This window comes from Coturnix japonica, chromosome 17 (genome assembly GCF_001577835.2).
Source record: "Coturnix japonica isolate 7356 chromosome 17, Coturnix japonica 2.1, whole genome shotgun sequence".
Classification (NCBI taxonomy): Eukaryota; Metazoa; Chordata; class Aves; order Galliformes; family Phasianidae; genus Coturnix; species Coturnix japonica.
This window is the reverse complement of record NC_029532.1, coordinates 7329092-7346641: the sequence shown is the minus strand read 5'-3', so window position 1 is coordinate 7346641 and position 17550 is coordinate 7329092. Positions and strand designations below refer to the sequence as shown.

Genomic DNA, 17550 nt, shown 5'->3' with positions numbered 1-17550 from the left:
CTAAAATAAAATGAGGAATCCTTGCTAATGCTGGGCACCTAATATCCTCGGATTCCCCAGAAATCTCATAGGCTTAATGATTTCAACAGTTCAATCAAATGAGCAATGCTCTGTAAGACTTACTGAGAAGGGTCTGCATGCTGAAAGCCATTTTCCATGAAGCACCTGAACGCACCACAAACACACCTTCCTGGCCCAGCCGTACCATTGCAGTTGGTCCCTGCCCCTGGCAGCTCTGCCCCGATCCCTTCCCACAGCCTATGGCAGCCTCACTATTAGCACAGCTCATCAAAGTGCTCCCAGCCTGCACCAACCAATATCAGCGAGGCCGTTGTGTTACACATTTTTCAGCTGGTCTGAACTAACCCCTATTCATTTCAACAGCATTATGAACTGCTAGCAAATTGATGCAAGTAGTTATTCTAACAGCCTACAACAACTTGCATTAGAGAGCAAAATCATCTGATGCTGGCATCTGTATCTGGAAGAGAACATCTATCCAGAACACCAGAATATGCTCCTCCTTCCTCCATCTCGATCAAAGGGAAAACCATACACATATAATAAAGAAACATATCTAGAACCCACATTTGGTTCAGCATGGAGCATTACATCACTTGTAGGGTACATCTAGCTCAGAGTGCTTTTTAGGGCACAGCCTATAACACTCCCTTCTCCCAGCAGCACATCCCCTAACATTTGTGCTAAGACCTGTCAGCGCCTTTCCTAGATCACCTACTTACGGAACAGCAAACTCCTGGTACACTACAGTTTAAGTAGTTCACACAAGAGCCTTATCTACAGCAAAAAGAAGTCTCATAAGAGTAGTTCTCTACAATGTCTTAACTGCAAAATCATCTTAAGATGCTCGCGTTAATCCGACTGGAATGAGAAGAGCCTAAGCACACATTAAAACTCTTGACTCTGCTGCTGCTGCAGAGGATTTGATTCCATAACAACCAGCCAACACGCAGGCTGTAATTTCACACCCTCTCTTCTGCTGGCACTGGTCTGCCTGGTACAAGCGTCGTCACCAGAATGCCAGAAGGAACAAGCAGCTGAGAAGGACCTTTGGTGCAGCCCAATCATTACATTCGTTCTATCACACTGTAAATCTTCACCCTAAGCTGTTTAAGATAGAAAATATGCTCATCATGGAGTGTGCTTTTCAGTAACACTTAAGGCTTGGGACGTGCAGAGTAAATCATCAGAGAAACAAAAACTCAGCACAGATCTGAGTGTCCTAAAGGGGAAAAAAAAAAAAAAAAAAAAAAAAATGGTTACATACTGCAGAAGTACCTGAGTTTTAATTTTCCTTCTCTACTTCTTCTCTGCTGTATGTAGAACCAATAGGAGATGCCAAGCTGACTCAATAACACGCGCCGTAAGGATAAAGCAGCACAAGCAAGAAGCATTATCTTGAAATCTGCATCTCTGGCTGGATGCTGCCTGGCATCCTGACAGCTCCCATTCACTGCCCCAGTTGCTTAATTGCTGAATTCTGTAAGAACAGATTGTAGCTCCCTGCAAGTATGGGGAACTTTTAATTTAGCATTAGATGATAATTTTACAAGGATTATTTCTGTTACAAACCTTGTTATTTAACATTGCTCTTTAGAAGTCTTGCACGGTCCAGGATTTTCACAGAACCATCTGCAGTTAATTTCATCTATGCCAATTTGGGGCAAATCTTGTGCAATAGATGCTCCATTAAAAATACTTTCACAGAATTGGTTACCAACGCAGTTCTGCAGTTCTCAGGAGATCTGATAAATCATGTTCTCCTCCCTTTACCTCTGGGTTAGAAATCAGAGAACTTCTATTTACAGTAGTTTTCACCCTACATATATGCATTCTTCTGCACTTGATGGGTAAACACAGAGGCTAAAATTTGTTTTCTATGTAAAATCAGCTTCTGCACAGAAATTGTATTGTTGAGGTAATGCTTGTATGGATGAAGCTAAGACCAACAGGAACACATTCTTCCTGATTCCAGCTTCCTTTACAGCCACAGTCAGAACAACTGGCACAGCAGAACCTCTACCAGGCAAGAGTCAGCCAGGAGGGCACTGCACTGAGGGCTGGCGCTGCTGCTCCTCGTGCATGGCCCCCAGGCAGGCAGCACATCACACTGCACATCTAACAGTTCACATGTACGGTGCTCTATCAGTTCTCACATCCTATTGCAAAGCTTTCCACTCCTCATTTTAACTCAGCTGGTGTAAGAAAGGACCCAGCCTGACCTTGCCAGACATGCTGGCACAACCATCACTCCTGGCAGCTGGACTGGGGTCCACCACCTCCCTCAGCCCTAGGGGCCCAAAGCACTGTCCGCACAAGGACAAAGCAATGTGAAAAACAATTAAGATAAAAATAGAGATTTTCCACAAAGTACTATCAATCTGCAGCAATTTATACGTTCTTGTAAGCCTCCACTGTTTTCCCTCACACCAGCGCTCTCTGTTCACCAGCACTTAGTGCCACAATGGCAGGGAAGCCTCACGGAGCGCTGCCTGCTGAGGGGCTCCACACAGACACCACCGGCGCCATCTGGGGATGCGACTCGCCGGCACAACAGACACTCTTGAAGGCCTCTGCTCACCTCAGCCCCTGGGTTGGCCCAGCAGCACTTTACAGACCCCTCGGGCACCCTCGCACCAACCCTCAGCTCCACCCTCTCGCGGGGCGGGCCCAGCTGCTTCGTAACCTCGGCTCAGCGCGTGGCCTCCTGCAAACAAGATGGCGCCGTCAGAGAGCTCCGCAGGCGACGCTCCGCCACGAGCCCCCTCCTCTCATTGGCTGCTTCTGCCGCCAATCAGCGCACCGACCTATGAGAACGCGCTGTGCGAGGCGCGGGCACCGCCCCCACTCCTTGGGCGGGAGCAGTGCGCCATGCGCTTCCCGCCTCACAGCCGGGAAGGGGAGGCTGAGGCTCCCGCAGTCCCTAAGTCACCTTATCATATAAGTCAACCGTATGTGAAATCTTTAAGTGAGACTTTAAACCAGAAAACAACTCTCACTGTGTAAACTGATGCCTCAAGTCTCTTATTATTGTATTCAAGGGTCTCAATGCAGGCAGTATGCCCTCAGCTCACCAAGCCGCACTGTCCCATTCAGCCCTTCAGAACGGCCCCTCCTGAAGTGTCTAAAGTTAGGCTGGATGAGCACGAGCCAAGCTGCTGAACAGATGGAACGAAATCCTCCTCTTGATAACAGGAACGTTATAGTACTGCCACGGATAAGAAGGGCAGCTAAAAAAAGTCAAGGAGGTGGTTACATAAATTGCAGGAAGGCTTACCAGCAACACTTAAAGGTGAAGTTTTTGATAGAGCTGGAATATTCGCTTCCATCCGAAGACCCTGCACAACCAAGAAGGAAAAGCTCAGAAAATAAAAGATCATAACCATAGAGGAACCATGTGAAAGGGCCCTGGGACCACAGCAACACAGCACAAAGCATTTGGGAGCTGCAGCACAGAGCACACTGGGCTCTTCAAAAAGTACATATATAAGCTTCAGCAGTGTGGTGTGGCACTCATTTTGAGTTCAGAGCACAAAACCAGCTGAGAGGCAAATGTGAGCAGAAAGATGATTAACTGCTGGAGAAAACTAAACACCTTATTATAGCAAAAAATGCCAACAAATACGCTCATTCCTCTTTACTCACAGGTGTGTAAAATACTCCTGCTTATAGCAACTTTGATTCAATGTCTCTCTCTCTTTTTTTTTTTCTTTTTTTTTTTTACCTTTCTCATTCATAGGCTTGACTATCTGTAGATTCATCTTTCTCATCTTAAAAATGATCTGCTTCCTTGTACTTCACGTGTAATTGAGCTTCAAAAGACGTGTCTCTCAACAGACCAGCAGTTTTTCTTAGTTGCAGATATCTGAGATGGAGTCAGATTTGAAATATGCTGGTAATATTTAGTAGTCAGTAATGTCTTTCAGAAAGACACCTAAAATGTTTCCATGACTGGAAACTGACTTCAAAATATTTCATAGAAAACATTATAAAGCAATTCACTTTCATTACGTTTGTTTCACCACCATACTGGAATGATGACCATACGCTGCATGAAGTTTTGAGGTAACATTTACTTAGTGGAACAAAGCAACTTTTCTTTCCTTTAAGCACCACATGTTTGGAGCAAAGTGGAAACCACACACGATTTCCCATTCCCGTTGGGAAAGACAAATGGACAAATGAACTGCTTTGGTCGTTTCTTCTCTCCCTCCCATCTTTCCTTTGTTTGCCTTCAAACTTCCTCCAAAAGGTGTAATTATTGAGAAACTGCAGAGCTGAAATTACCAAGGTACACCAGTCTGTGCAAGACAAAGCAGCAAAGACTACACACAGCCTTATAATGCCATTCTCTTACAGCAAAAGTATGGATAGAAAAGTGACAGCATGATAACAGCCTCCCCGAGTAGGGCTGCTTTCAGAGTCACCTTTAGTCACTTGGTGACAGAAATACATTTTTACTCCTTGTTATCTCTCTGCAGAACACACGCAGTCAGGGGAGCCTGATCTGCACCGTGACCCAATTAGTGCATTCATCCAGTTGCACAGCTAAACCCTAGTTCAGCTCTGACTAGAAGATCCTAGTGAAGATGATGTGAACGACACTTGACCCCACAGAATTCATGTTACTGATGATGATAAGTAGAGCTGGGCTACATTTATTTTGCAGATCCAAGCAGAATTTGGAGGGTCATGGAAAAAAATGTTCTAAATTGGACGTATTTGAGAAATACTGAGTCACAAGCCTCAAGCTGCACAAGGTCATTTTAGCAGTTTCTTTTTTCAAAGCTAAACCTACATTTCATTATATAAAGCAGTGTTGGCAACACCAAGAATATGAAGTCTTTTTTAGCAAAGTCCTTTGCAGCACGAATATAGTTCTGGTCTGACAGAAGCTTGCAGATCCTAACGCTTCTATTTTAGGAAGAGAATTGGTTTTGTATTGCAAAATATTTAATGAATTTCCTGTTAAAATGAAATGAAACAAGGAAGTAGTTATACAATTTTACTCGTTTATATTTCAATTCATAAAGTATACACACTGCAACTATGCTACCACAATGTCCACGCATCTAATATTGATGGAGTTACAAGTTTTGTTTTGTTTTTGGTATTAAACAATAGAGATAATGTACGCAGTTAAGGAAAAAAAGCTTGGACATAGCATGTTCTATTCTGTAGTTACAGAGTACATTAGCTAGCATTAGTACAGTAAACAAGAAAAAGGTAGAAATACAAAATAAACCAAATATCTTTATATACAAACCAGTGCCTCTTATTGTTACCAGCTTATACTCACACTGCACACGAAATTTATCCACTGATGCAATAGATACTTCAGCATAACACAAACCATTATAAATTAAAAAAGAAAAAAACCAACAAAAAATACAAGGTGCAAAACTCCATTCTACAGCTTTCTGGTGAGAACTCAGACAATCCAAAGAATAAGCAATCCAAGCACGTTTAGCACCTATTAGTGCAACTGCATCGAGCACGGAAAATGACCTACACAACCTCTGAACATGTTACCATGAAGCCAGTTGGACAGCTATGGATGCTCGCAGCTACACTCACGCAGTGATTTTTACCTCATATATATCTCAGTTCATTGTTTCTTTGTCCCATTCATACCTATGTGCAAAACTAAATCCTGGAAGCTTTCTCAGAGCTTCGCAGAAGGCCTGCTACAGGCGGGTAAAAACAACAGAAGAACAAAACGAACAAAAAAAAATGACAAAAAAACACAAAAAGACTCGATTAAATGTCAGACTGTCCACATAATCAGTCCTTGTTAGCAATCCTGGTGCTGGGGATTTTAACACCGTTGATATGTGGATCAAACAATATGACACAGAAGTGAAACGGAACTTTGCCAAGAATTCTGACTATTCTCGTCCAGCATTTAGACGAGGCCCTGAACCCCAGGCTGTGAATTTGGTTGGCAAATACCAAAAAAAAAAAAGAAAAAAAAGAGCTCAGAGTTGCATAGAATTGATTAGTAACAGAAAGAAATGCCGAACACAGAGCTGGATGCTGCGTCTAACTAAAACAAAGGGGGCTGCGCCGACAGGAATGCTGAAATCATCCCCATTCACGAACGAAACCTGTTACTTCCTACTCTCTACATCCTACCTCTGGGGACTGCTCTCTGGCACTGATGGACTTCTTGGTAGTTGTCTTTTTTTTCTTCTTCTTTTTTTTTAATGTTTTGTTTTTCTTTTTTTTTTCCTCTTTTTTTTTTTTTTTTTTAATTCCGTTAGTGACATTTTTCCTTTCAAATAAAATATTAAAAAAGGTTAGAACTGTAAAAAAACCTATCATATGTAAACTTAACAATTAGGGTTTGGTAAGTTCTCGTACCTAGTGTGTGAAAAGCCTCCAGCCAGCCCGCAGAATGGAGTGTTTCTCTGAAGAGCTTCAATCTAGCTACATCACCTGTTAAATATCAGTAGTATGAAGATCCCATGTCTAGCAATAAAGCCATTTTTGTGTTTCCATCCTTTTTATCACTGACCTATTGAAATCCCGACATGCTGTATTTCTATTGTATTTACATTCTGGTCCTCTCATGTCACAGAATTAAACATCTGGCCAAGGAAGGCAACAAAAGGTGTTGTGTTAAGAAGGTGTGTTTGACAGAACTGCATTTCAACAAGTCTCTTTTCCTTGGACTCCAGTCACTGTTTTTATAGAGCTTATTGTTCTGTTGAACCATGTTTTCTTTGCAGCTTGTACTTCATTCAATGCCAGACCCAAATGGTGTTCCAAATCCTGCAAACAGAAGATAGTTTCTTTAACTCGGTATGTATTCACAACATTACAGGAGCTGAACTAAGAAGGCTGTAGGACATCTACAATTTCTCAGCTACCACGGAGGTCAAGTTTTATGTAAATTAAAAGTAGCACAACAGGCAATGAAAGAAAAGGAAAAAAAGCTTTGAACGGCAAAGCAAGCCTGTGTCATTGCCTGAAGTGAAACAGCTTTCTTCAGCACGTGCACGGCCTTTAATTCTTTCCTATGTGAGAAGGAGGTATTCCCATAGGAAGTGGACTTGCTACAGACTTTTCTGGGCAGAAGCACCGACATTACATTGCATCTTTAGGCGGAAAGAACAACACTGTCATATTTTCCATAAACACCTCAAATACCTGCAGTGCTTTCCAGTCATGTTTTAAGAAACACGTCTAACATTTGTCAGATGTCAGCTGTTCATTTAACGTCGACTGTGAGATAAAGAAACGCGTGATTCAGTGCTTTGTCAGAATTTGGGTTTCTTCCAGGAAGTTGCAGAGTATCAGTAATACTGCACTGCAGCCACACAACGTCTGGAAGCTGTAGGAGCTGGTTGGTAAATACAATTCATGTCATCCGAATTGTTTTATCTGCCTACACTAAGTTTCTGACCCAATGTTTGGCGAAATAAGCTGGACAGGAAATAGCGAGTTACAGTTTCAACCAACAGGAACTGTTCCAAACCCTCTATATCAAACACACTTTTCCAGGAATGCAGACACACCACATACAGTACAGAATGAACCCCAAACTGTTACCTGTATTTTACATTCTGCTTCCACAAGCTGCAGTTTGGTCTGGGCCAGCTCAAGCTCCATCTCCCTCAGCTGGTTTTTCAGCGTTTCCTTCTCCTCATCCGTGTCATCATCTGAACCATCCTTGGCTGAGCTTGCAACCTTCACACGGCCTTCCTTATTGAAGAACTCGCGGCAGTGTTCACAGTCATCCACTTTTTGCTAAAGTAAATACCTGATTGTGAATGCTTGTACCGGAGTGCTGACCACAGCCTTTTCCTGCCTCTGCTCTGGCAGCACAGCACAATGTGAGAGGGACTGCTAATGATCTGCAGACTATGAACTGCCAGGGAGCACAGCCAAGCAGGAGCTCCAGCCGCCCCCAGGTCTTTGGGCTCCAGAAACACTGCAGTACTTTTGGTAAAACTGTCTGGCCGAGATAATGGGCAAAGTAAAAGACAGCCAAGAAATCTCCAACTGAAGAAAATAAGACCCCCCTCAGAACAATTAAAATGTATTACTGCCCAGCATGAGAATGTAGGCAATATAACAAGGGAGAGATGACAACCACCCACCCCTCCTCCAAGGCCTCCCCCTCATAATCTTTCCAAAACTGCAAGAAAGAAGGAATGCTCCTTCAACCATCATTCTTGCTATGACTAATTATGTGCTTGCTGTTATGATTTTGATAAGAGATTTAAACATTGTAGACTGATTCTATCTGTTCTCTTACCCGTATTTTCTCAATTTCAGCTTTATTTGCCGTTTGTTGCTTTTCCAGACGCTCACTCAGCTGGGAACAAATCTGAAAAGCAAAGTTATATTACCAGACTATTTGGAAATGTAAATGTTATCCCAGATGAATGCTAAAGCATAAATAAATGTTGCAGGAATATTAGCAAAGGGCAGAAAATCAGGAAAACTGGGATACTACTTTAAGTTACGTCATTCTATACATATTCTTCTATAGGAAACGGTCACATAAGTTTGGCCTTGCTAAAGGAATCCAAAACAGTTAGGGAAAGCATGGCTCCTGTTGCCTTTGGGATAAAGGCACCAGCCACGGCCCCAGAACTAGCAGTGCTTTTTGTGCTTTTTGTGCTTTTTGTGCTTTTTGTGCTTTTTGTGCTTTGTTGCTGTTTTTGTTTGTTGTTTTTTTTTAAATCAGTTCCTCAAGACCTGTGTGATTTAAAACATTCTGAAACTTCCCATTAAAAAGATTCATCTATTTACTCCTTTGATACCTGATGATCAGGTGCTGGAATTAAAGAATTAAAGAATAAAATCTCTAAAATGAAAGAGGCATCTTTCTCTCTTCTTACATGCAGTCACCACCTGAAGGAAAAATTGAAGATGGGAGAGCTTTTGCAATGAAGTAAAATTGAGATATACAAGAGCCCATGTGAACAATGCTGGGCTGTCACTGAGGATGTGAAACTGGTGATCTATAAAGACCAATGTCAGGAGTAAACAGAGCTGGCCATCATGATCTCAGCAGAATATAAAGCAAAATCAAGTGCTGGCTTCCTGCTTAACACAGCTAAAATGTCTCCTCAAAGGAATGACACAAATCTCCTAGAACGCCTGAGATTGCAATTTGCTTGCAGAACATGTAATCATTAAGTTGTGCTTACCTGTTTGTAGTCACCAATTATAGAGCTGTTCTTTTTGATCTCTGACTCAGCTTTATCTAGTTCCCTACGACACATTTCCTTCAGCTGTAGAAAAAAAAGTTAAAAGTTTATATATTTGTACAATCTAATAAACATATGATATTTCCTCCTCCTTAACCTCAATACCTTTTGCAGAGAGGGAGGCTCTACAGGGAACAAAAGTCTATCTCAACTACATGCAAAGAGGAAAAAGCTGGATTTCGGGGGCTTTCTTTGCTAGAAAATTGACTAGTTTGGAGAAGGAAGTATTAAATGTACTGACAGATGAAGTTCTGTCCTGCCTCTTTGTGCAGCAATCTCTGGCACAGTCTGTGCCTTCACAATTTCAAGTAAAACATTCACTACCCTGTGAAGCACCTGACAGGAAAGAGTTCTGTTTTGCTGACGCTCTTTACACTACAGAGGAGGCACAAGCAGGACTTAGAACATTAAGCTCTTCCCACACTTGTCACTTTTTTTCCCATATCTGCACTGCACAGAAAAGTGAAAATGACAGAAGTGCTCCTAACCTGAGCTGATTCTTCTTCCAGGCGCCTCTTTTCTTCTTCTGCATCAATCAACTTCTGCTTGGTCATGAGCAGCTCCTTATTCAGAGCATCTGCCTTTTCCTCTGCCTGGAACACAGAGCAGAGCACAGCACTGAAGAGAGGCTTCCTTGTTGTGTGATGCTGGTAGGCAGCCATGAGTGGAAGCTTCAGTAGGTCACAGCCAAGAACGCTGTCCTTTCATTCTTGTTAAAAAGCCTCTTCACTGTTACTAATAAAAGTAATATTAGGAAAACTATTTTTCTGAAAAATAACATCTACAATTCAAATTTGTAATGAAAACAGAATTCATTAAAAAAACTCCTCCATGATGCCTACCAATGGACGTAATACCATCTTTACTGTCTCAGATTCCTCCTCTGTCCTACCAGAAAGCTCACAATCCTTTCTCCCATTTTTCTTTTAAGAATAAAGGTGCACAGCTGTAAAATCTTGGGCTGCTCATAAGCTGCTCAAAACTACCCCTGCAAAGTAAGACAGCTTTTCCTGCCTCATACACAGCAACTCAGTACTTCCCAATAGGTGCATGCATTCAACATAAAAATAGATCAGTAACTCAACTGATATATGAAATGTTCAGAAAGTGGCTGTACCATTTCCCTTCAAAGGCAGAAAATCAAACAGTGAATTTTAGTCCCTTAAAGTCCTGCTGATCCTTTAAAACAGATGGCAAAGGCAAAGAGAACATCTTTTCATTATACGTGGTTTTTAAGCTGTTCTAAAGTTAAAGGAAAGTGGGATATGGGAGTCCAGCAAAAGCAGAAAAACGAAGCCTATTTTCTGGTCTGGTGCAAAGGTTATTAAGGAAATTCTCGTATTTCCAAATGCTTTGCTTTGATCTTTTAGGCTGCAAGATTTCAGAGACACTATGAAAGTATTAGAAAAGGTGTATTAAGCAATCTCTTTTGGTACTTCTCTTTCAGGATATCTGGCTAATAGAATGAAATTTACCATTGCAGCTTCCAATTAGAAGAATTAATCAGGGTCCTAACATAGGATGAAACCTGCCTATCTCCTCCTGGGGGATCACCTGAATGCCACCAACATCATTTACCACCTTTGAAGGCATGAGCGTTACATATCCACCGGAGTACCTCAAAGACTTTACTCAGTTTTGTTCCTCTCTCAGCTCTCTATTTAAGCGAATAAAAGCACATCTGGCTTATATGGGCTACAGCAGCCACAAGCAACAGTTACTAACAGATACAAAAAATGTCTTCACTGTGTTGTTTTTCATATATTGGGTTTTTTTGCTGCCATCCACCTTCTGAGAGCAACCACTGGGCACAGCCTTCTGTGAACTATCTCCAGTACAGTGAAAAAGCAAAGTAACAGGAAGTGAACATAACAATGCTTTCTGAAAGCCCCACATGGAACATACTTTTATGCTTCACGCATTTTTAACATTACAGAGCAGTATATAACAAACCTGAAAGTCATAAAACAAACTTCATTAAAAGCAACTTCATCCATTAGCATCACCATTTACAAGGAGTATGTTTCCAACAGCCAGTTTCCAGGAGACCATGGGAAACCTTGTGTTCTCTGGAAGCAGAAAAGCTGAAGCATTTTTAAGCCTGTTGACTCCTGCACTACGTGGTTTTTGAAAGTTATTTTCCTCTGGGATTTCAAAAACACCCTCATCTCAATGTGAATACCAAACATAAGGACTCGATGGACTCAATGTGGGCCAGCCTACGAGGTGCATTACAAATGCTGGTGCCTTTGCACGTCACGTGAAAAAGCATAACCTAAAAAAATCTCCAGGACATGAGTGTGTAATGAAAGGAATGCAGAGCAAGCTTAAAAACAGTTACTACAACAAAGCAAATCTGAAACTTCCTCCGGAGTGCTCTGCTGATATGGAAAACAACCAATGGTGATGAGCTCGTGTGGGTGGATTTCAACAACCCAAACCCAAACCACAGAAACTTTTCCACAATTGCCCAAAGTATCTGCGGATCTGATCCCACTGAGAGTCAGACTCAGACTGGGAAGTTTATTTGGTACCAAAAGCCTGACTGCTGTGAGCTCGTGCTCATCTGAAACCCACTGAAGTAAAACAGAAAACGGAATCCACACCATTATTTTTGTAACGATCTGAAGACTTGATTTAGCTCCTGCTGCACTGCATAGAGAGGAAAGTAACTAATCAGGCACAGGCTCAGAACCTCTCTTCTCTCTATAGTCTGAATGCCTTTCATAGGAATCTGCATTTCAGTTGCTGGTCCTGTTTTTTGTGGGTATCTGACTCAGGTCTGTATATCATTCCGCAGTATGGGCATGAAGGAAAGAATCCTAACCCATGCAAACCATCTGTAGTACATTTTGCAGCATATAGATACCCTGCAATGGTGCTTCCCCACACCATGTAATAATATGATCTGTTGTCCTGACAGGACTACAAATAGCCCAGTAGCCTCACAAAACAAAGCCAATCCCTAACCCTGGAGGCAAGACACAAGTAAAAATACATTCCAAAAGGAACAAAGAATATGGGATTTATCACCCATCAGCAGAAGAGTAAACATTACAAAGTATGAAAATACTTTGTGATACCCCTGATGAAAGGAGTGACTAGAAATTAGCCCCAGCACCTTGTGTCCTCTACAGAGCATTAAAAACATCTTACATTGTCCAAATCTTTCCGCAGAGCAATCTTGCTGGTCACCAGTTCATGTGCAAGGTCATCATTTTCTTGCTCAAGCCTCATGTTTGCTTCTTGTAGGCGCCGGTTCTCACGCTGCAGGTGGACAAAAAGTCAAGAAAAAGGTTTTGCTGGGTGTCTGTCTATAAAACACAGCACTCTGTGCCTGAATGTGAATGTTCAGCTTATATCTCAGATGCTGAAAGACAGCTCTACTTCCTGCATGAAATTCAGTGAGGACAAGAGCTGCTAACCATATAGTGAATACAAAGTAAAGCAAATTAAATGTTAGCCTTGAGAAGAAACCCCACATTAGTAACTCATCTACTACTTGCTGAGCTAGTGAGATGCTTTTGGAGAATGCAGTGGTCGGAGTGTCACTGCACCAACACTTGCCAAGAGGTCCCTACAGACACTCATTCCCTAATGGCTGAAAATACAATTTTCATGCTGGAAAAGTGAGACAGTGGATGGTACTGGGAAAGCCACTCTCTGTTATCCTACAGTTCCCATCACACAGACAGATGTTAAAGTTTACATAAAACTCTTCAGCTTAACACATGTGAGTGGATGTATGTCTACATGCGCTTGTCAGAAGATGAAACAGCTTAAAGAGAAAAAATCCAAGTAGGCATTTCCTGCAGGTACTGCATGTGAAATCAGATTACAGTAGGTGAGTATTACCTCGAATCTTTCTATTGGATCCTCCTGCTGAGCTTGCTGCTCTCTCATGGTATGATATTCCTTTTCATATTTCTTCAGCTTCTTCTGGCTAATCTAAATGAAAGCAGCCTATTAGTTCCTGTCCAGAACACCAATAAAAAAATATGCAATTCACAAAGGGTGAAGGAATGAGCTTTGGGCAGCTCCTGCCTTCTCTAGAACACAGCTAACAACCTTTTTTTGAGTGTCAAACCTTTGGATATGGTAATAAATAAATAAATAAATAAATAAATAAATATGTGTTTCACTCACTATAATCACACAGAAGTGTCCCTCCCTCTTATCCTTTTGTGGAGCACAGAAGGTGTTAGAAGGGGATTCCTAGGAGCACCCTACCGGAGTTTTCCTTGGTACTATACACAGCTGTTTGATGCCCAAAAGATTACAGTAGCTTAGCAAAACTGAGTCTCTTGAAACCCACCATACGTGCTTAATTTCTGACCTAACATAATGCTGAGGTTTCTTCAATTGCTTTTTAAACTGCAGCATTTATCATGTTGAAGTGTTTACTTTAAAAGAAACTACAGGTGCAAATGCAGTTTTCCCTTCTGTAAGAAAGGAGAGAAACGCTGATTAAATTCAGTATTTTGTGCAGTGTTCAGGTCCTACAGGGACAGAGAACACACAAGAACTGCATCAGATCCTGACCAGCACCTTCCCTGGTGCCAGCTACCAGGTGTGCAATGCACTATAGGAGTTTAGTGACAGTCTGTGCTAAAACCACTAACAACATTTCACATGCAAAGCAGCACACATCTAAATTAAATCACCAGTAAAAAAAGCTGCTGAACCCTTATTGTTACTGCAGTAAACCAAATAACATGAAGCTATGGAAACATTTCCCTCTTAAAAATATTTTGTCTGAGGAACAAATCTGATCTGCATAAATGACAGACAATGGAAAACACGCTTAAGCTTCTCTTGTGTTTGTTTCTTATCATTAACAATCTTACTTGAAATGAGCTGCAGAAAACTGGTAGCCAGGCTCCCCCTAGTGAGAACTGCACAGAAACATGTAGTTGAAGGTGTTTCCGTTGAGTCTTTTCAGAGAAACCAGCCCATGTACCTGGAGTGGGTCCAGCCCTATTACAACTGCAGCAGTGATCCTTACTCAGCAGCCCAGACATTCACAGTATTAACCTTTTACTTACAATACAGCCTGTAACTTAGAAGATTACTTCACTACTCTGCTCCTGCTGAACTGCACTAACTGCTGGGTTTCGTACACCAAATCTCAAGCTGTGTAAAGGTGAGCTATTGAAAGTGAGGCATCGAGCCACACGAGAGGAAGGGGAAGAAGCTGCTAGTCAGACTGTTCAGAGTGCATTAAACTTGTGTTGCCCCTGGATGCTGATAATGAGGTGATCATGAGAACATTTACTACTGCCACCAGTTCTTGATACTGGAGCCCGAGCAGGAATCGTGCTCAGGGAGCCAGCAAGGCCTTTGGGCCTCTGTGGTAACAGAAGGCAGAAATGAATACTGAAGTCACACCAGTATTTTAAGGGCACTGAAGACTCACTTTAAGAAATTACTGCTGTCTCAAGCTCATCATTTACTGACCTCCTTTTCAGCAGAATGCTGTTGTAATCACAATGCCTTTGCTAGGCTACTTCTCCCTTCCTATAAATGATTTATTTTAACATCAGGCCCTTTTCTGCTCAAAAGCGCTTCCAGATGCAAAGCTGGAGATTTCTACTGACAGCAAAGGACTTATATTTTAGGTCAAAGAAAGCAACTATGTGCAACGTCCAATCAGAGCCAGCACAGCACCTGTGCACAGCCCAGGAGCACAGTTTGCACTTTCTCCATAAACTTCCATTTAACCCCCTGAGAACATGCAGCACTCAGGGAAGCAGTGCACAATCTTCACTGTTTGCTTTAACTACTTCACACAGCACTGGGAATGAAGGGAGATTTGGCAGAGTGGGAAGAAAAACAAGTTATCTGGAACCACGAAAGGCAAATGTAGTCATTACATGTGACCTTGACCAGACACACACGCACTGTCTGATCTGTGGCTACTCTTCAATGATTGGATGAGTTCATTGCTTACTTCTTGATTACTTCCTAATTTCTACACTAGTGTCATAAGAAATGCTTGAGTTCTATGGAGAATACCAGTGTGCGTATTGCTGCTACCCCACAATGCCCTGGCAGTTCACGTGCTGAGGAAGACTGTAATTATGCACTGATGCTGCAGGAGAATCCTTCTAGTGAATGTGAAGAGAAAAAAAAAAAAAAAAAAAAAAAAAAGAAGACTGAATCATACCAGTATATTTGACCAAAAGGGAATAATTTGTAACAGTAACATTTGGTTGAAATTCCATTTTAAGTATTTGTTTAATGTGTTGGTATAAAGTTTATTTCATGTCGCTGTATTTGAAACATAGGGGTTAGCAGGGAACAAACATAAATCCCACTGCCCCAAACTAACAGAACTTCACCATGTACCTCAGAAATTGTACCTGCTGAAGATACGCGCACAGTTGCTACCACCACATCTTTACCTTCATGTTACAGGCCAACTCCATCAGCTTTTTTGCATTCTCCTCTGAGCGGTATCTCTTGGGCAGCTGCACACGGAAGAATTTTAAAGCCCCTTCAAAGTCGGTCAGCAACAAGTCATCCTTGGTAGTCTGCAAACAAGGAAAGGAAAATCAGCAACTGCACCAAATTCCCAGAAACAATACAGCAACATCAGTTTAGTAAAGCTCCCAGGAACGTATCTTCTGGTTAACATTCTGTAAACAGTGTTTGTTTCTATTTCTGCAGCTTTCCATTTCCCTGCCACCCCATCCCCCAAAAGCTGCTGCACCGAGAATGACAGACAACACCATGTGCAATACAGGAAGCTCCTACCTTAAAAAAAAATAATAATTAAAAATCTAATTAACAGGCATCTTAATTTTTGCTATCTGGCACAACAGCACCGTGGTGCAGAAAGCACTGTGTTAAAGGTTGGATACTCACTTTTAATAATCCCAGTGCAACGTTAAAGATGACACTTATTCCCTAGAGAGAAAAATGACAAAATAAGTTAATTTCTTGGTATTTGCAATTGTAGTTTTTTGGATTTTTTAGTCTTGTTTCTGTAGGCATGAGAACAAGGACACAAGTGCAAACAGGCACTACATCAAATGACTTGACGAACAGTTAGGAAGGGATCTTCACTGCATTGCCATTACTGATAGCATACCAATATTTCAGCACAGGTTTTACTATCTTTATCATTCTAAACTCCAAAATGATGAAGGGGCTGCATTAGCTTTTAAGCTCAAGAATGACCTAATTTTCATGCAGCAACTTCTGAAAACACTGAACTCAAATGCAGCAAAATGTACATGAATATATTAAATTCTAGTATGCACAAGTTGGGATAATTCTTGCAATAAAAAAGAAGGTAACTCACTTCAGGACTGAGACTCACATCATCCACTTTGCCACCATTTATTAGAGGCGTTTCACGTAAGCTGCCTGGCTAATTCTAACAGTCCCTACAGTCAGTGGTAGCTTCCTACAGGGTGCTTCCATGATCACAGCACAGAAATTGGCTTTGTTTTCCCATTGAATTTTTTTCCACTCTTATTTCAAAGAAATAAAAAAAATGCAGCATTCACTAGGAACACATTCACTATTTGTGAATTTAAAATGTGTTTCTAAACAAATGTAACTGAATTTCTAGATACCATCTGCTGCCTTCAATTACATTGGCACACAGACAAAGTAAGCAGCAGATGATAACAGAGAAAGGGTAAAACTGACCAGGAGATTTATGAATGCTGAAACCCTTCAGTGCCCAAAATTTAGACAAACTGTAGCACTCCACATAAGCAATTACAGATCTTGGAGAATGCAGAATGATGTTAATCAGCCAGTAAAATAAATAATCAGATAACTCATGGATGCTTTGGTACAAAATGTGAATTGTTAATACATGATAATGAGCTCCAAATCAAATTATACTACTGACCACTACACTACCAAACACACTGTTTTAAACATGCGTTTGTCCAAGCCTTGTTTTGCTTGCTAAATATATGCTGGGAATTATAAAGAGACTTCAAGTATCCTGGAAAAAAGAGCCCCAGGCTTGTGAGCACAGAAATCAGCAGAGCTACTCAACATGGGATGGGCTTTTTGCAACCACATTCTTAAAAAAAAATAAAAAATTAATGAATAAAAAAAATTAGAAAAAAGCACAAATGTTATCACAGTGTATGGCACAATTTAATAGCGGAAGAAAACTGGGATCTTTCATTCATGCCTGTAAATTAACTAACATCCCACGAGCACTGTATGGAATTACACCCGCATTAAACAGCACTCTGTGAAATAAGATATTATAGTCATATATATATATATATATGTATTCCTGATCCATTTCTTTAAAATGCTGAGAACTCCTTTC

At 41.3% G+C, this 17550-nt stretch overlaps 1 protein-coding gene across 2 annotated transcripts in view; it reads right to left on the bottom strand.

The window, feature by feature from the left end:
• Positions 1–4956: 4956 nt before the first annotated feature.
• The window catches only part of RABGAP1 (RAB GTPase activating protein 1), a 60247-nt gene continuing 47653 nt past the window's right edge, over positions 4957–17550 (bottom strand). The window contains exons 18-26 of one of the 2 annotated variants that reach the window (XM_015879205.2): positions 16113–16154; positions 15650–15778; positions 13101–13193; positions 12402–12512; positions 9734–9838; positions 9186–9269; positions 8285–8356; positions 7576–7773; positions 4957–6795 (exon numbers count right to left, since the gene is read on the bottom strand). In XM_015879205.2, the coding sequence (XP_015734691.1) occupies positions 6673–6795; positions 7576–7773; positions 8285–8356; positions 9186–9269; positions 9734–9838; positions 12402–12512; positions 13101–13193; positions 15650–15778; positions 16113–16154 (957 nt within the window). In that variant the 3' untranslated portion in view covers positions 4957–6672. The remainder of the gene's footprint in view (positions 6796–7575; positions 7774–8284; positions 8357–9185; positions 9270–9733; positions 9839–12401; positions 12513–13100; positions 13194–15649; positions 15779–16112; positions 16155–17550) is intronic. The other variant, XM_015879206.2, reaches the window with a different exon arrangement.